A 19,597-nucleotide genomic window follows, 5' to 3' on the forward strand; every position below is an offset into this window, starting at 1 on the left:
TCTACCCCCAAAACCAGAGTCTGCCTACTTTTTGCTTTGTGCTCTCACCTACACCTCTGACTTTACGGGGGGCTGTCCCCCACTACTTCTCTCTGAAAAAAGAGTTAACTTACAGCTCCAGTTAACAAAGTTCCTGGGTGTGATAGTGTTTCAACCTACAAACTCCTTTGGAAGTCCCCTAGCCTGCCTGAATAGGTTTTTCCCACCACATGTGATTGCTCAGAGCCTCCCAACTGTGAGAAGCATGAGATGTTCTAAACTGTCTAAATACAGATTCCTTTGAGCAATTAAAAGATTGATTAGAAATTGTATTGGTGAAGGGTTTTTCACTTGTTGGGCCAATGTTTGCTGCTAAGTTTCCATATCCCTTACCTGCTGTGTCCCTGGCAGGGTATTGATTAATATAATTGGTGTAAGTAGTAGCTTTAATGTTTGTAACCTTGGACCCTTGAGTTAATTCTTTTTCTTGTTATAAGCCCACCACACCTTTGCCCTATAGGAATGCAACTTTATCTAATGCTTTTGGAGGGTGGCGCCTGACTAATCACCTTTAGCAAAAAATAAGTTTTCTGAAGAAAGGGTCTTAAAATGTTAACAGGCCTCCAGGCCAGAAGATGATGCAAATCACCTAAACTTTGGCATATGATAAGTTTGCAGGAAGAAAGCCTGGCTTACTGCATGACTCTACCCCTTCCCCCATTATCCTCTATGCATAACTTAAGGTACAAAAACTACTTTGGAAAATAAAGTGCGGGCCTTGTTCACGGAAGCTTGGTCTCCCCATGTCGTTCTTTCTCTCACCTTCTGGTTGAATTATTCAGCCTCTTTTCTCCACTAAATTTTCTCACTGAGCTATCCTTATTCTATTACTCTTTATATCCTTAATTAACGTATAAGTAAGCAATTGTTTCCTGATCCTCGCTGACGCCATCCCTGCTTCGAATTCCCTGGATTCACCGGGGCTGGACCCCGGCAGCAGACTATCTCCATGCTCCCTGCAGCTGAAACAGACAGGCTGCAGGGGGAGCTGAGAGATGCGCACACAGGCCTGTCTCCAAAGCAGACAGAAGCAAGGCACTTTGGGTCCAGGGGTCTGGGGAGGGGGAGCTGTGGTCCCCAGTACCCCTTGCTGAGTGCCTAGGGCCTCCCCAAGCCCTTTAGCACACACAGGTGATGGAGAAGCCCCCCGGTGCCCAAGCCTCAGGTCCTTCCCTTGCTCCCTGCCTGGCCTGAGCTCCCTATCTCCCGGGGCAGCGGCCAGAGGCTCCCTCCTCAGCCAGAGCCTCCCCCAGGCAGGGTGACTCCAGCTGATGCCCCCCAGACTGTGTCCTGAGCCACATCCAGAACACAGCCCGGGGCACAGATGTTTCCATTCTCTGGCCAGCTTCTTGGAAAAAATCACAGAGTAAACCTTCCAAAGTCCACCTTTGAGTGGAGAGAGAAGGGACTCTGCTCTCGGGCGGCCTCAGGCACCGACCCGGAAGCCAGGCATTGAGTGCCAATCCGTGTGATCCTTGTCTGTGTGGCTGTCTCTGTTGGAAATGTCTCTGTAGGAAGACTGATGGGCCGAGGAGATTCAGGCCAGGCTCCAATCAGTCCCTGCCTAAGGTCTGGACCCTCTCTGTCATGTTCTGGCTGGCTTGCCAACAGGAAGTGGTCTGGCTGGGATGGGAACTCGGCCACAGGACCTCTGAGTGGGGCACTAGAGCCAGACCAGGACATAGGGGAGCCAGGAGATGAATCCTGGACCCAGAGAAGAGGTAAGGGGCTCAGCATTTACTGAGGTTCTGTTACCTGCTGGGGCTTCCTTGGTGGCTCAGATGGTAAAGAATCTGCCTGCAACGCAGGAGATTCATGTTTTATCCCTGGGTTGGGAAGATCTTCTGGAGAAGGAAATGGCTTCCCACTCTAGTATTCTTCCCTGGACAATTCCATGGACAGAGGGAGCCTGCGGGGCTACAGTCCATGGGGTCGCAGCGTCAGACACGACTGAGCGATTAACACGTTTTTCTTTTTTTGCTTATTACTTGCTGAACTTTGCAGGGAGACAGACCTATATTCAAATCTGAGCTCTGAAAGGAAGTAACTGTGTGAACTTGAGCAAAATCATAACACACTCTCCGAGCCTCAGTCTCATCATCTATACGATGGGGATAACAATAATAATATCCCTGAAGATGAATGAAATGGAGGTGATGTCACCAGGTCAGTCTGTTGGTGCTGAAAAACATATTGGCCACTCTGTCCCTTTGGGTCTAAGGTACAAAGCAAATCCAAGCAGATTTTAAGGTCCTAAACCCACATGACTGGGTTCAAATCCAGCTCTGACACCTAAATCTCTGTAATCGTGATCGGTTGACCTCTCTGTGCCTGTGAAAATGGGGACACTGAGTGCACAGTGCAGGGGCCTCTGGGAGGAGCAAAAGATTCCACAGCAGAGCTCGGCCTGCAGTGAGCACGACACACACGACCTCTTGTAACTGTTGTGTCCACAGCAGCCCCGCTGCAGCCAAGTCCTCAGGGCCCCTTTCTCAGCCGACAGAACCTGTGACCTGTCACCTGAGGTCTCTTCTGGAGCCAGGCTGGGCTGGTACGGTTTGTCCACTTGCTCTTCTCTGGGTCTGCTTCTGACCAGGGATGCAGAAGTGGTGGGGGTGGGGGAGCTTAGTTCAAGCCCATCCCCTCACCCCCCACTCCAACCAGTATCTGTTTCCATAATACCCTCCAGTGCTATGCCTGGAATGAGGGTGAGCTTCCTCAGGGAACAAAGTTCCCCCAAACCACCCATCTGGGCCACCAGGCTGCTCATTGGGTGGGGGTTCCCTCAGGCCTCCTCCCCTTCTACATTGACCCTGACAAGCCTTAGGGCCAATGACACCCTGTCAGCACTTACAGCCAAAGGAAGGCACTCCCCTGGTCCCAGCTGCAGCCCCCCCACCCCTGGGCTCCTGGCTGCCCACTGCTGCCCGCAGCACACCATCCCTCGGGCCGCCTGGTGACCGCAGTGGTCCAAGTCCAAGCTGAGCCGGGGCCAGCTGCCCATCAGCCCAGACCACTGCCCCCACTAACACTCCTATTGCTAGTGTGAGACCACTGCTTATGCAAAACCCTTACAAGAAAGCCTGCTGTTCTTTCTGCTACATCAGGCAGGAAACACTTCCTGAACAGTCTGTTCCTGGACCTTGTCAGAGGCTGGCAGGACCCCAGAACCCTCCATCATCTCTCTGACCCTCTGACCCTCTCCCACAGGGTCTTGGCTCCCCAGTTTTCTACTCCCCGTCACACAAACTCAGATTCAGTTTTGTTCATGTGTCAACCAGAATGTGCTTAAATATAGGCACATAAAGACATGGTTTTCTGTCTCTTCAAGCAAATAGGATGGCTCAGCCACCAGCCCATTACTTGGAAGTTGTTACTTTGTATTGAAACAAGTCTGATATGTTAAGAGTATATTATTATGGGGTATTATTGGCACCCCACTCCAGTACTCTTGCCTGGAAAATCCCATGGACGGAGGAGCCTGGTAGGCTGCAGTCCATGGGGTCGCAAAGAGTTGGACACGACTGAGCGACTTCACTTTCACTTTTCACTTTCATGCATTGGAGAAGGAAATGGCAACCCACTCCAGTATTCTTGCCTGGAGAATCCCAGGGACGAGGGAGCCTGGTGGGCTGCCGTCCATTGGGTCACACAGAGTCGGACACGACAGAAGCCACTTAACAGCAGCAGCATAAAAAGGAATGAAATATCCCACGTTTACTTTCGTTGAAAACACGAGGCTTCCAAGATAAAATCTAGAATATAGATTCACAAAGCAGAGGTATCTTGTGCTTTGTTCACTGAAGTTTTCCTAGTGCTGAGAAGAAGGCCTGGTACGTTGCAGGAGTTTATTGAATAAGTATTAACACGAGCTTAGACCTCAGGCTCCTTCCTGCCTGGACCTCCTGACCAGGATGCGTTCCATCCCTTCTACCTTTAGGGGAAATATTTGAGAATCAGTGATTCCTTTGTTTTCTCTTTTAATTCTTCCAACTTTCCCACGGCCTTGTTTGATGAACATCTCCAGGGAGAAGAACAATTGAGAACCTGAACTTCCCCCCACCTCATATTTGAGGATGTCCCCATTGTGTGAATCATGATGAGAAACTGGGCCTCACCCTCAATAAGAAACTCAAAAGGTCAGGTAAATATTTGACCTGTCGCCATGTGAAGTCTGGACACACACCTAAGGAGCAGGTGATACACAGACACCAGGTCAGATCGGATTCCTACTGCTGGGGCCTGAGTAGCATCCAGAGTCTGCTACCAGGGACCATGGTGGCTGGACCAGCTGCCCTTGCCTGTGCCCCAGCTGCCCAGCACCACTCCTTCCTGGTCTAAGCCTGCTCTCAGGCCCGTCTCTCCCTAATACTTCTCTAGCAGCCTTCTAGTACAGTCGTTCTCTGCCTAAGTTGCTAGAGGTGTTTTCTGCAGGATGCAATCAAGAATTGTCTTTAAAAACTGGTGCTATCTGTAAAGCAATTATCCTTTAATAAAAAATAAATAAAACTTTACAACCTGGTGCTATTATCTCCATTTTCTGGATGAGGAAACTGAGGCTCAGAGTGATGTTGACTGGACAGGACTACTATGTTCCAGGCTGAGTTCTGGTCTCCGTTCAGGGTTGGGGTATGTGTAGACATGTAGCAGGAAAGGCCCTGAGATGACCAAGAGGAACTGGAAGTAATTCTCAGTGACTGCAGGGAGGGAGGGTGGTGATGAAGCTGGACAGGTGGAAAGGGATGCGAACCTACAGGGCTTTGGAGGTGACTTTGTGTGGTTTGAGGGAGCAAAGAAAAGTGGTCAAAGGTAACTTAGTTTGACTTCAGCCCAGGCCGACTTTGAGGGAAAGAATGGAAATAGAGGAAGCAGTGAGAAGCTCATGAGGGGAGCACAGGTGAGAGGGCTGGATGGATCTGGACCAAGATCAAGTGGATGCTCTAGAGAGGAGAAAGAGTGTGTGTGTGTGTGTGTGTGTGGATTCGAAGTATTTTGTGAAGCACATCTGTGAAGGTGGTGCCGTCAACTGAGATGGGAAAGACAAGGAAGGATCTGTGTGTGTTGGTGCTAGGGGGGTTCAGGGGAAGGGACCAGACATGGTGAGTGTGAGGCGTCCTGAGACATCCAGAGGGAGAGATCCGGAGGCAGTTGCATATGATTCAGGGTCTCTGTAGAGATCAGCTCTGGAGGCCAGAACTGGGGAGTTATCATCATACAGCCAGTTCACTTCACTCAGCTCCAAAGAATCAGAATCTCTTGGTGAGGGGTGGGTCACATCCATAGAGTGGCCTGACCTCCAACCACCTAAAATAGCAGCCTTGCCCATCCCTGCATTCCAATAACTCTCTTTTTCACCTGTTTTCCCTTTAGCATAGCATTTATCACCCACTGACCTGATATTCCATTCTGAAGGAGATCAGCCTTGGGATTTCTTTGGAAGGAATGATGCTAAAGCTGAAACTCCAGTACTTTGGCCACCTCATACGAAGAGTTGACTCATTGGAAAAGACTCTGATGCTGGGAGGGATTGGGGGCAGGAGGAGAAGGGGACGACAGAGGATGAGATGGGTGGATGGCATCACTGACTCGATGCACATGAGTCTGAGTGAACTCCAGGAGTTGGTGATGGACAGGGAGGCCTGGCGTGCTGTGATTCATGGAGTCGCAAAGAGTCGGACACGACTGAGTGACTGAACTGAACTGAACTGACCTGATATTACACATTGGTTCTCAGATTTTCCATCTTGTGTCCTAGAGGATAAGCTCCATGAGGAGGGAACTACTGGTTATCTTCTCTGCTCTCTGTCCAGTGTCTAGAAAACTGCTGGGCACACACTTGGTGCACAGGCGTATTTGTCAACTGAGTGGAATCTTAAAGCCATCGGACTGGATGAGGACGAGAAGGAGTGAGGGTGGGTAGCTAGGCATCGGGCCTCCTTTCTCCCAATAGAAGGGAGTGTATAGTGCACCTCCCCTTTAAATTAAAAAAAAAATTCTGAAGGTCACTGATTCCCAATGGGCAAGAGTCCTGAAGCAGAGAATTTGTATCCTGGGTCCCACCTGATGCTCAGCCTCACACTGGCTGCCTAGAGGGCATCTTAAAGGAATTTGGGGTAAGTTCCACCCCCAACCAATCTCTGGAGAATCAAAACAGGAGCTGGTGAAGAACCCCAGGGACTTGAAGACACAACCACGAACGTAGGGCTGGCTGATGCTGATACTGGTGGGGGCTGCTGATGAAGGCGATGATGAGCCAGTCAGCATAGTTCTCTGGCCTCCTGAGCAGGCCTGGGAAGGCTGGCTTAAACCGACCATGCCTCCAGGCTGGATATGATGCGGAACGCTTCAATGGCATAGAGTATAGCGGCCATGAAGGCGATGCAGTGGCAGTGATGACCCAGTTTCGGGCGGAGCCTGGAGGCAAGAACTTGATGTAGGTGGTGCCGAGGATGATGGTCGTTGAGAGGCAGGAGATGGAGAAGTAAAAGGCATGGGCGCAGAGAAAGCCGTTTCAGGAGAAGGGGAGGCGGGACCAGAGCCCACAAAACTCCCCTATGAAGATGGTGAGGGTCACGGTGAAGCAGACCCACCAGATGAACATGCACCAGTTAATTATGTCCCCCTTCAGAGTGTCCTCACTGGCCCCCAGTGAGAAGGGCACACAGGTGGACAGCAGCTGCCCCAAGTGCAGGAAGAAGCCCACGATGTGCTTGGTGCCCAGGCCTGAGGACGGGCACATGGTGATCATGGTGGTCAGGCAGGTTACCGGCACCAGTTTTTAACCTTGCTTGTTTCTCAACCAAAGGCTTATGAATACTTCAACAGAGTTCAATGTTTTCTAGTTTCAGTTTTGCTTGGCCAGTTAAGCTCTGTTTCTGCCTCAATTCTTTTTTCTCGAGAAAATATACAACCACTGACCCCTTGAACTGATGTGCTGATCTGAACAAAGCAAGGACCACATGTTCTCAGCACAGAAAGGCTCCTGGTGGTTACTGTAAAGTCCCCCAAAATAGAAGCACAGCGCACCCCCGGCATGCAGCCTGCAGCCGTTTCCTGCTTTCCTCCTCATATAAATCCAGGCTGAGCCTTGCCTTGCTGGGAGTTGATTCTTCTGGGCAGTAAAACACCTCATTGCCGGCTTCCTTAAGATAAAGCTACTTTGCTTAAACCCAAGACTTAGCTCTCTGTATTGGCTTCTTCAGCAACAAGCAGCTGGGCCTGACTTGGGGGACAATGTTGAGTGCCCAGGCAGGAGTCAGGTCCCCAAGTCTCCAGCCCCTCCCTTTCTTCCTAGAACAAGGTGCAGAGTGCCACTGGGAAGATAGGGTGGAGTGCCAGCTATTCCTAGCAAAGATCTATAGGTCTTTTCCAGCAGCTGCTGAACTTGCTAGTTTCAGGAACTTGCCCTGACCCCGCCTCCCCCCTCCACCCCAACGCCTTGCTCACAGGGTGCTTTCTCTTTCTGTTAAGAGAAGGAAACTGGCCTCTGAAGGAGCACGGAGCTCTTGACTGAGTGAGTAGAGGGGTGTGGGTGCCAGGAGCCCCCCTTCCCACCTGTTTGTGTGTATTCTTTGTTGTTTGGAATTTTGGGGCCAGTTGGACACTGCAGAAGTGGGAAATGGCTTGTTTGTGACTCTGTACCACTCTCTTCCCAAGGAAGAATTGCTTGTTTGTTTTAAATCTGTTCTGGGGGAGCCAGTGAAGTGGGGGGAGGGGACCTACATCCATCCCTTCTACAAGTCCACTGGCACGCATCTTGGCAGACTGGAAAAACTAGAGATATTGTTTTAGGAGGAGGGTCCCTTTCCAGGGCCCGAAACTGTGCTCTTGTCTAACACTCGGAAATGAATTGTCCAAGGAGACACATGCGTTGACAAAGCAAGAGATTTTTATTGGGAAACGGCGCCGGGGCGGAAAGCAGGAGTGTAAGGAGACCCAGGAGAACAGCTCTGCTGCATGGCTCACAGTCTTGGGTTTTATGGTGATGTGATTAGTCTCCGGGTTGTCCATAGCCAATCATTCTGATTCAGAGTCCTTCCTGGTGGTGCCCGCCTTGTTCAGCCAGGATGGATGCCAGAAAGAAGGATTGCAGAAGGTGGTCAGACACATGCTGTCTCCTTTCGACCTTTCCTGAACTCTTCCAGTTGGTGGTGGCTTATTAGTTCCGTGTTTCTTACCGGGACCTCCTGTCGTAAGACAACTCATACAAGTGGTTACTAGGGCTCCTGGCCAGGGTGGGTGGTTGTGTCAGTGTGGTTCCCCTAACAGTATGACCTGTAATAAGAAAAACATGGTTTTCTACTTGTAATACAACCTTGCCCATGTATGTCTTCAGCTGTGAAGAACATTGGTTCCTGTGTGGATCTCTAAGTTATTCCAGTATTTTGCAGTTGGAGCTCTTTTGTCAAGATCTGGTAAGTGGGAGGGAACTCCATGTGCAGGTCTCCTGTTACTCCGTAATAAGGATTCTTCCAACAAGGGCACTAAATTAAAGGTAGAAAGCAAACTAAACTGTGAAAAGCCTGCCGCGTTCACAGAGGAGTCTGCAGGCAAGGGAGGGAGAAGAGGGGGTCAGCTTTTTAGGGAACTGAATCCAGCCCCAGCTCTGTGGTTCCAGTCCTGATGCCAGAGGCAGGTGCTGCCAGGGCATCTTCCTCCCCCCAACTCCAGTCCCTGGAAGGAGGAGGAGCTCTAGTGTGTTGGCAGGACACAGCCTTAGATCACCACAGTGTGAGGAAGAAAGGAGGTCTGAAGCAGTCTCCCCTTTTAAGACGGGTCAGATCACTTGATTTGGCCAGAGTGTGTCCCCTGGGGTGGGGGTGGCGTGGGGGCGCGCCAAGGGTGGATTTCCACTGAGACAATTCCCTGCAGGAGCTTTCAGTGCAGGAGAAGAGTCAGGGGCTGTTATTGGACATACAATCTTTTTCTTACCTCAGACCTACTAAACTGGAAAAAACCAAATCCTCCAAGTTGATCCACAAAAAAAGGTAGAAATGTTTATTAGTATTTTTTTCAAACCACCATCCAACATGGGCTGATGCACAGACGTGAGTGATGATTGTGTTCACAGTGGAGCAGCCGCACCTCGTCCCAGGCAAAGCCCAGCACTCATCTCTCAGTGTTTGGCTTCTTGAGGGATGACCGGACAAGCCAGAGTTCAGTAACATGGGACGAGCTAAAGGGCCTCCAGAAGCTAAAAGAGGCAAAGAGGGACCCTCCCCTGGGGCATCAGGGACAGAGCAGCCCTGCTGACACCTTGTTTCAAAATGCTGACCTCCAGAACTGTGAGAGAACAGGTTTCTGCTGTTTTAAGCTGCCAGGCTTGTGATAATTTGTTGCAGATCTAGGAAACCAGATTTAATTTCCAGAAATGAAAAATATATTCTTTGTCATATTTTTTTAAAAACTTCTCTGAAAAACTTGCTGACCTCCTACCCTAGAGCATGGTGGTCACTTGGATCCCAGGATCCCTTGTCACATCCTATGTCCCCGTGTCTGAGACTCACAGGGGAGGGTCCACTGATGCCCAAGGAGCCAGGAGGGAAGGAAATAAGGGGCTGGAGAGCACTAGGATCCCTGGAGAGGACCAGCTGCACCTGTCTGGGGCGGTGCAAAACAAGATGCTCTGGGAAGAGGTGGTCTCATGTTGACAAAACAGGAAAAAAGATACAGATATTCCCTACAAACATGTATGCATGTATGTACACACATGTCTACACGTGATTTCACAGCATTTGAAATGTATTGAAGGCTGAGGTTGAGGACATGGATGCTCCCTGGATGGAGGGGTGGACACATCTGTGAGCAGGCAGGAAGCTTGGCCATGCCGAAGACGGGATACCAGTCACAGGAGAGATGATCATAGTCCTGCTTTATGTCAGTTATACATGAGAATGAGAGAAATATAGAAAATACTAAACAGAGATGAGGATGGAAAACAATATAAAGAAAAGAGGCTAGCAGCTGCTTATCTCCAGCAACATCACTGCCAAGGGAACCAAACCAGGTGACACTGTATCTCCTGAGGCTTGAAAAGGAGCTGTAATCCGAATTTTCATGTGAAATTAAAACAATGTGCAGCCACCAAACACTCAGGGAAGAAATAGTAATGTTAGTGACACCACATCATTTTTTCATGAAAACACTGTGATGGAAAATTGAACACATCAAGAGTCCACCTGCAGTGCAAACTGGTTTGCAGCCCCTGATCTGCAGCAAATCAAGCTGCATGTGCTGATGTCCAGAGCCAGGGCCTTCTGGGTCCTCTGTGAGGGGGGCGGGGAGGTAGCTGGCACAGATTGAGGGTTCCATGTGACAGGCCTTCTGATGAACCCGTCACATGCTTTTATTCATTTAATTGACACAAAGTAGGTATAGAGACATTGAACAGAAGGGGAGACTGAGGTTCTATTGAGTAGCTTGCCTGATCATCCAGCTATGAAGGCTCTACTCCTTGTCACTCTGAGTGTCCATCCCATCTCACCCTTCTCTGCCCTTCTGGCACCTCCTCGTTCCTTCCTCTGTTCTGGCCATGACCTTCCCAGCTCACTGTCTTCCAGTCCACATGCCTGGCTGCCGGGCAGGCAGGGCTCAGCCACATCGGCTGTGCTCTGACGGGGGCACCACATCCAGGCTCACAGATTAGAGTGGAGAAGGGGCTGCTGGAAGACTCAGACAAACTTCCACTTCCTGCTTTCCAGGGCACAGGCCTGACCCAGGTTCACACAGTTGGAAACCCATGCCTCCTCTTCTCCATATCCTCTCTCTGATGCATTCAATGAATTCAAAGCATTCAAGTTGTCTCTTATCTTAGGTGGAATTTCAGGGTGACTTCAAGTAATTAAACTGGGATCAAACTGGGGTACAGAGAGCATGACATTCCCTCCCTCCCTCACCCCAGTGCCCCTTCCCCACCCTGGCAGTGCCTACTAGGAGGCCAGCAGGCTCCAGGGCTCCCCTGCAATGGGGCTCAAGGAGTTTTGTGAGTCCAGGGAGGTTCTCAGGTTTGCTCTGTGTTTCTCTTTCCAGCCTCAGCTTGTCCCAGGGTTTATTATCAGCAAAGGCAACAAGGCTCCTGATGGCAGGAAGCTGGCTGGGGCTCAGGCTGCTGGCCCTTCAGCCCTGGGGGCCTCTCAGCAAATAGTCCCTTGGAAACAGGGTGGCTGTCCCTGCAGAAGGGGGGTGGGGGCTGGGAGGGGCCTCACTCCCCCCAATACTGGACCCTGGAGGAGGCCTTGTGTAAGCAGGACTGCAGCCCTGGCTGGAGGGACTGTCTTGGGCGGTGACCTGGGCAATTCCGTGGTCTCCAGGGTCCCTGCCACTCTGGCCACGTGTCCCTGTCACAGCCCTGAAACCCCTTTAGGCCCCTGTTCTCCTGTCTCAGTTCCAGTCCCGGCCCCTCCTCCATGGGAAGGTTGGCTCCATGCCTGCATCCCTTCTGGGTCAGAAGACCCCTACTGGGCTGCCTCAGGGCCCCTGGGACCCTGGAATCCCCCCACTCATCTCCACTCTGCCCCCCCATCCCCACCCCAGTCCCGGGCACATCCTCAGGGCTGGCCCCTCCCAGGGGTCCTGCAGGGGCCTCCTCTCTCAGATTCTGCCCTTAAAAGGATTAGATTTGCACGTGGATGGCTGCTTTGGAGCTTAAAAAGCTGGCATTTTAACATTTCATTCCTTGGTTCCTCCATGACGCTCCACCTTGGAATCATGCTAGGTTGGGGTCCCCTGACCCAATGCAAAAGAGTCACATGTGAAAGCAAAATTGGGGAGGGGAGTCATAATAGTCCCTACTTCCCATTTCATCCTGTCCCCACGGCCTTGCTCTCACCGCATGGCTCCTCCCTGTTCACTTCTGAAGCTGCCCTCCTCCGGGTGGGGCTGTGTCCCCTCACATGGCAGCTTCTTCTAGTGATGGCTGCAGGGAGGAGAGGCCAGGATTCAGGTATTTTCAGGTTGCTGTGGGAGGAGGCCGTGGCCCTGAAGGTGTGTTCTAGGCTTTGGTCCTGGGCTCCACGTAAGGGGATTTCTGCCATGTGTGCTGTAGAGCAAAGAGTTCATGCCCACGGCTTTGGTATATTTATCTGGGGTTCCAACTTCATGGTCATGCCACCTTAGGGAAGGACTGAATTCCCCTACCTTAGTTTTCTCATCTGTAAAATGGGGTTAGTCAAAAGGACACTCCATAGTCCCTTTTCTGAAACCCTTGGGTCAGATATTCTCTAGAATTCAGAATTTTCAGCTCCCTACCGGTGACATAGTGCATCTACCCTACATGACATCACACCCCACTGGGGTCTGAAAGCACCTTGTAATCATACTAGTGTTTCGGGAACTGAACTTTTGAACAGTTACATTAAGTAAAATAAAAAAAGATCATAATTTGTCTCATGTCTCTTTGGGTCGAATTTTGTTACCAAACAATTTTTTAAATATTCATTTTCAATTTTGAGAGACTTGAAGGGTTGGGATTAAAGATAAGTACCATCCATCTCTGTGTCTCCATAAATAATGGCCAGCTTAGAGAGATCCACAGTGTTCATGGTTTGAGGCTAGACCACAACCAGCTGGGAGCTTTGGGATAAGACAAGTCTCCTGACAAGGCCAAGGGTGATGGGTGGGGAGAACCATTTGGAGCGGCTGTGCTCTTACCCGAGTGTCTGAGCCATTGGTTCCAACTCCACAGGTCCTGAGCCTCAGCCCTCACAGGGCCCTGAGCCTTTTCCAGGCATCTGACACAATCCACCTCCAGAACTGGATCTTTCTCTGGTGGGTCCTCAGGGAAGACCACTGCTGTACTGGTGACCGTGACCTGCCTGACCATCACAGCACCATGCCCACCCGGTCGACATCCCCAGGCGATGGTCCCGTGTTTGGCGTGTGCTGCTGCCTCCGCCTGCCGCAGCTCTTCTCCACCTGCGTGGCCTTCTCGCTCGTGGCTGACATGGGCATTTGGAGAGGGGCCATAGGTAACTGGTCCATGTCCTTCTGGTGCATCTGTTTCGCCATGACCCTCATCATCTGCATAGTCGATTTAAGCAGGGCCTATTCTGAATTTCCTTTCTTCTGGTGCAACATCTCCGTCACCTACGCCTGCTACGCTGCCCTCATCTGCCTCTCGGCCTCCATCATCTACTCCATCACCTATGTCCAGTTCGTGCCTTATGGTCCTTACCGGGACCGGGCCATTGCCGCCACTGCTTTCTCCTGCATCGCGTCTGTGCTGTATGTCATAGAAGTAGCCGGGATGTGGGACTGTTATGAGCTCAAGGAGACCTTCTTCTATGTGCACACCATGCGAGCCCTGCTGAAGGTGCTGGAGACTTTCATAGCTGGTGTCATCTTTGCCTTCCTCAGCAACACCTCCCTGTACCTGCACCAGCCGGCCCTGGAGTGGTGTGTGGCCGTGTACTCCATCTGCTTCATCCTGGCAGCTGTGGTCCTCCTGCTGGACCTGGCTGAATGGAAATACATGCTGCCGGTCCCCTTCTCCATTTTCCAGCTAGTGCTCAGCCTGCTCTCCGTCCTCCTCTACATCAGTGCTCTGGTCCTCTGGCCACTCTACCAGTTCAGCGAGGAGTTCGGCGGGCAGCCCCAGAGGTCCAGTGATGAGGAGTGCATGGAAGAGCTCACCTATGACATGTGCACCTGGGACCAGCGCCTGGCTGTGGCCGTCCTGACAGCCGTCAACCTGCTGGTTTACATGGCCGACCTGGGGTACTGGGCTCGCCAGGTCTCTGTAGGGACTGAGGACCAGCCCAGGGACTCACAGGAGGTATCCTCACCGAACTCTGACATCCTCTGATGCCCTCTTCCTGGCTCGCTCTCTCCCTCCTCACATCCTTCCCCATGCATCTCGCTCTCTTTTCTGTTCCCTTCCCTCCTGCTGCTCTGTCTCCTTCCTGGTTTCTTTGGTTGTTCAATTACTGTCTTGTCTCTTTCTCTTGCTTCTCTCATTTTTCCTTCTTTTTCTGCTTTTTGGCCCTATTCTGATCGTCCTTAGTTTTCTTGTCTCCTGTGTCCTGACCACCTCTCCCCATTTTCCTTCTTCTGATCCATCAGGACCTCAGACTCCTTCCTTCTCTGCCCACCACCTCCTAAGATGCTGACTCCACAGCACACAGCCCTCTGTGCAGCTGATCACACGCTGGGCCTCCGGAGGGGCCTCATTGCCAAAGCGTGTCTGTCCCCCAGCAGTGCCTCACTGGTGTAGCTGGGGAGTTTAGGGGATGTGGGCAGATAGGAAGGCATTGGGCTTTTTTCTCCCAATGGAGCAACTGTATAGTGCACCTCCCCTTTAAGTTAAAAAAAACCTCTGAAGGTCAATAATCTCTAGTGGGTGAGATTCTTGCATGAGATACTCTGGGTTCCTGGGCCCCACTTGGTGCTCAGTCCTCCAAGAGATTGGCTCCAGAATTTTTGCAGGCTCACTAAACATCCATTGCTTAGAGGGCATCTTGGAGGAAGCCAGGGGTAAATGCCTTCCATCCCAACTACTCTCTGGGGAATCAAAAAAAAAAAAAAAAAAAAAGCTGGTGAGGAACCCCAGGGTCTTGAAGACACCTGTCTGCAGTGTTGGTGAGGGGCAGCGATGTGGTCCCCCTGACTCAGTGATCAAAACAGCAGATCCTGCCTCTACAGGGAGAACATGGACACTGCCAACCTCTCTGGGTGTTTTGTTTTGATTTTCCTTTTTTTCCTTCTGTTCTGGGGGCCAAAAATTACTGAGTGACTCTGTTCTTCAAGAGAAAGTTTCAAATTTTCTTGGGCGGGTGGTTTGTAGGGGGTGGGGGTTGCTGCTCCCATTGTCAAAGGAACTGTATTGTTGGGTGTGAGGGGACACATGCGTGTGTTTTTCTGTGTCAGTTGCTTTTTGATGTTGCTTCCTGCTTCTCTGGGACTCAGGCCTAAATTGAACTATATAAATGTGCACAATTTAAAAAGATTTTCTGGAGCTTCTTATTTCTATCAGCACTGCTATCAATCATAGAGAATGGTTTTTTCTATTCTCCCATGTCCATAATAACCTTTTCAACCTCAATATAAACATGAAAGAAAAGAAAGAAAACAAAACAGATTCCTCCACTCTACTTGCCGCAAATCTGCCTAGAGCTCAGAGGAGTCCCAATCAATTCCCACCCTCACCCAAACAGAGGTCTCTGGGAGCCCCTCCCACTGACTCCCCACCCAGGCCTGGACTAGAGCCTGGGGGTGTGGCCCAGCCTGTGACACTAGATGTTGGCCCCCACCCCAGTGCCCAGGATCCTGTCCCCTAGCTCTTAAAGGGGCCGTGACCGCATCTGGATGCCTCGCTATAAAGGTGTGTGCTGTGTGCATGCTCAGTGCACTGTGTACCTGTGTGTGCGCCCTTGTGCTCCCCTGCACTGAGATCAGCAGGCCTTTACAGTAACTGGTGGCTGTGAAGGTCCCACAAGTCTCCTGTTGTCAATTACAAAGCCTCAGAGCCCAGCATCCTGGCGTCACCAGGACCAGAGGGGCCAGGCAAACAGAGCTGCGGGGGAGGGGAGGGGAAGGACCCCCTCTGCTGCCCCTCACTCCTGAGTGGGATGAAGCGTGTGATCTTCACCCATTGGTAGGGGGGTGGAGGGGGAGGGCTCCCAGAAGGTCATCCTAATGAAGAATAATCTTAAGAGGGAATGAAATAAAATTCTCATTTTAAGGCAAGAGAAGAAAAATTTGCAAATAAAATGTTTCTCTGCCCATTTGGGCCTCTTCTTTCCTTGCTAGTGTGCATTGTACATTAATCTGACCTCCTTAAGAGCAGAAATATCTGCTCCACCATAGACATCAATTTTTCTAGCCCAAGCCATGGAACTTCTTAGAAGATAACACTGCTTACTTACTTACGACCTTACTGGGGTCACTAGATGTATTGCTTGTGTTCTGCCCATTTTACAAGATTCTTGTTTCTTGAGTCAATGATGAAAAAAATAAGATAACTAGGCTACTTGAACCTGCCTGCAATGCAGGAGACCCTGGTTCGATGCCTATCGCGGGAAGATCCCTTGGAGAAGGGATAGGCTACCCACTCCTGTACTCTTGGGCTTCCCTGGTGGCTCAGTCAGTAAAGAATCTGCCTGCAATGCGGGAGACCTGGGTTCGATCTCTGGGTTGGGAAGATCCCCTGGAGGAGGGCATGGCAACCCACTCCAGTATTCTTGCCTGGAGAATCCCCATGGACAGAGGAGCCTGGAGAGCTGCAGTCCATGAGGTCGCAAAGAGTTGGCCACGACTGAGCGACTACACTTTCCTTGCCTTTTCTTTCTTCTTGAGGGTCAGGCCCAGTCTCTCCCCAGGTGGCACACATTATGGGATTGTCCTCAAATGTGGTGATGAGATCAGGTCCTCAGTGATTTCCCTCCATGGAGAAATCCATCACAGAAGGTCAAGTGTTGTTAGGAGGATTAAATGGGACAAAACATGACTCAGAGATTCTCAAATATTCCCCAAAAGACAGAAGGGATGGAATGCATCCCAGTTGGTAGGTCCAGGCTACAGTCTGAGCTGTAAGCACTTGTCCTATTCATTTCAGAAACATTTGCCGTGGGCCAACAGGGCAGGTATTGACATAAAAGTTAAGAGAGGTGTCACACACAGCACACACTGCAGGCTAACCACTGTTCTGGATGTTTTGTTCCTCCCATGAACTATGCACTCAGTGTCCCCATTATCACAGACCCACAGTGGGTAACTAGACCAAGATCACACAAGTAGGAAGTGGCAGAGCTGGGATTTGAACCCAGTCATGTGGATGCAGGATCTTATACTCCGATTGTCATTGATTTGTACCTTGTATTCCAGAAAGATAAAACAGCCAATATTTTTTAGGACCACAGTCCAGCACCTCCTTGGTGGCTCTCATGATAAAGAATCCACATACAATGTGGGAGACCTGGGTTCGATCCCTGGGTCAGAAAGATCCCCTGAAGGAAGGCATGACAACCTGCTTCAGTATTCTTTCCTGGAAAATCCCCATGGACAGAGGAGCCTGGCGGGATACATTCCAAGGCGTCGCACGGAGTCAGACATGACTGAGCGAAAAAACACACCAGTCTGACTAGGTGACTTATTATCTCTATTTCATTTCATTTTCAGAGATATTATTATTGTCATCCCCATTTAAGAGATGATGAAAGTGAGGCTCAGAGAGCACGTTATGTTTTTTCCTCAAGGTCACACAGTTACTCTCTGAGAGAGCCTCCGTTGAATACAGATGTCTCCCTCAAAGCTCAGCGAGAACCTCTGGAAATACTGAGCCCGTTCCCCCTTCTCTCAGATCCAGGTATAACCTCCTGGCTCCTGTCTGTCCTGCTCTGGCTGCAGTACCTCATTCAGAGGTCCTACAGCAGCACCCCTGTCTCAGCCAGACTACCTATTGCCTGTTGAAAAGGGAAGTAGCCAGCCAGAAAAGTCCGGAGACAGCAGGGAGAAACTTCACAGGGCTTGATTAAAGCCCCCTTGTTTCTCCTCAGCTCACCTGCCTCCCAACAGGCACTTTTAGACAGGAGCCAACCACACAGACAAGGGCCGCATGATCGGCCGTCTGCACTGGCACCCAGGGAAGATGATAACCAGGTGCCTGAGACCACAGGAGGGAATGGCCCCAATTCTCTGCACTCAGAGGAAGACTTAGGAAGGCTGATGCTGTGATTTTTCCAAGAAGCTGCTCCAGGACCAGAGAACGGTCCTGTGTTCTGAATGCGGCTCAGGCCATAGTCTGGGGGTGTCAGCTGGAGTCACCCTGTGCAGAGGAGGCTCTGGCCGGCTGAGGAGGGAGCCTCTGGCCGCTGCCCCGGGAGACAAGAAGCCCAGGCCAGACAGGGAGCAAGGAAAGGGCCTGAGGCTTGGGTACTGGGAGGTCTTCTCCATCAATTGTGTGTTTTGAAGGCCTGGGGGAGGCCGTGGTCACCAAGTAGGTGGGTTTCAGGTCACCAGCTCCCCCTCCCCAGACCTCTGGACCCAAGTAGCCTCCCTTCTCTCTGCCTTTGGAGACAGGCCTGTCTGGGCATCTCTCAGCTCCTCCCCCAGCCTGTCTCCTTTGGAGTCAGAGCAGATGTGACTGTGAATCCAGTCGCAGACCCTAGATCTGCCTCTCTTCATTCTGGGCTTCTGTTTCATCTTCCCCTGCTTATGGTCAGCCCTCTATATGCCCAGCAGAAAGGAATTTGCTTTTCCTAAAGGAAACACAAGCTCCCTAAATAAGGCAAGAGCGTTGTGGCTGCTGAGCTGGACTCTGAAGAAGTGGAAAGTCAAGAATGTGCGGGAACAAGGAAGTCTGGGAGACCTCAGACTGTGGGGGTGCCTGGAAGCAGTGTGTGTTTTTGACAAGAATCACTGGAGAGTTGGACTCCTGGAAAGTGATTAAGGAAACTCATGTTATGAAAGAGAAGCATGTTCCCCACCAAGCAGAGGTCGTGGGGAAGGAGGGTGTGTTTAGTCAGGAAGGATGTGACCAATAAACAGGACCCAAAAGCCAAGAGGAAACAAGCAGAGAGGGTGGAGAAGGTGGACAGAGGGGAGGGAGCCGGCTCCATCTCCACGTCTGAGTCTCCAGGACTGGCAAATCCAAGGGCCCCGGGAAGAAGGGGGTGGGATGGACCAGGGGTCTCTGGCACCCCTCCCCCATCTAGCAGATGAGGAAACTGACTCAGCAGCAGTGAGTGCCCTCCTCGGGTTTACAGGGCAGGTTTGTGCAGGACCTGCGTGGACGGGGCAGAATCCCAGCCTGGAGGACGCTGCTGCCACACTTATAACAAGCAGCGTGCGGCCGTGGACAGACAGCCGGCCTGGGGACAGGACACCTGGTCCTGACTCTGACTCTGCCACACACAGGGCGACTTTGGACAAGTCCTGCCCCTCCCTGGGGTTCAGCTGCTCCTCCTCTATGAAGAGAAGACTAAGTGTATCTCACTCAGTCATGTCTGACACTTTGCGACCCCGTGGACTGCAGCCCACCAGGCTCCTCTGTCCGTGGGATTTCCCAGGCAAGAATACTGGAGTGAGTTGACAACCCGTCTCCAGGGGATCTTGCCAACCCAGAAATCAAACCCAGGTCAATCTGCATTGCAGAAGGATTCTTTCCCATCTGAACCACCAAGGAATACCCTAAGACAAGAGGGTTGGACTAAATACAGGATCATTACACTTTCTTTTGAGGGCCACAGTGAGGGGACTGCAGCAGCCTTGGAACTGTGACAAATGGCCCTTAACCTCTCAACAAGAGGAATTGACCAGCTGCCCCCATGAACCACGAGGCTTGGACAGCGAGCCCCTCAGGTGAGCCCACCCTGGACAATTCTTTTACTGAAGCACAGAGACATTTCCATCCTCTTGGGAAGTGAGGTCCCAGAGTTGTTTTCAATTTGATTTAGAAAAATATAAGAATCTGAGGTTCCTGCACTGAGACTTGCGGAGGTCAACGCGTACTTGCTTTTGTGGATAAAAAATTAGCCAATAGTCAGACAACCTAAGAAAGAATCGGAAATTTTATTGGAACCAACCTGAGAAGTTTAACTGGGGAGACAGTCTCTCAAGAAGCTCC

At 51.0% G+C, this 19,597-nt stretch overlaps 1 protein-coding gene across 4 annotated transcripts in view; it reads left to right on the forward strand.

Annotated features, from left to right (window-relative positions):
* Window positions 1–19,597, forward strand: part of LOC102406542 (myeloid-associated differentiation marker) — a 109,619-nt gene that overhangs the window by 15,991 nt on the left and 74,031 nt on the right. The window contains exons 1-3 of one of the 4 annotated variants that reach the window (XM_045163692.1): window positions 7,469–7,552; window positions 8,375–8,453; window positions 12,722–15,110. The exons of 1 other annotated variant lie outside the window; for it this stretch is intronic. In XM_045163692.1, coding sequence (XP_045019627.1) covers window positions 12,869–13,840 — 972 coding nt within the window. In that variant the 5' untranslated portion in view covers window positions 7,469–7,552; window positions 8,375–8,453; window positions 12,722–12,868 and the 3' untranslated portion in view covers window positions 13,841–15,110. Of the gene's footprint in view, window positions 1–7,468; window positions 7,553–8,374; window positions 8,454–12,721; window positions 15,111–19,597 lie in introns of those variants that run through there. 2 more of the 4 variants (XM_044932888.2, XM_045163693.1) reach the window with 2 other exon arrangements.

The sequence above is a fragment of the Bubalus bubalis genome, chromosome 20 (genome assembly GCF_019923935.1).
Source record: "Bubalus bubalis isolate 160015118507 breed Murrah chromosome 20, NDDB_SH_1, whole genome shotgun sequence".
Lineage (NCBI taxonomy): Eukaryota > Metazoa > Chordata > Mammalia > Artiodactyla > Bovidae > Bubalus > Bubalus bubalis.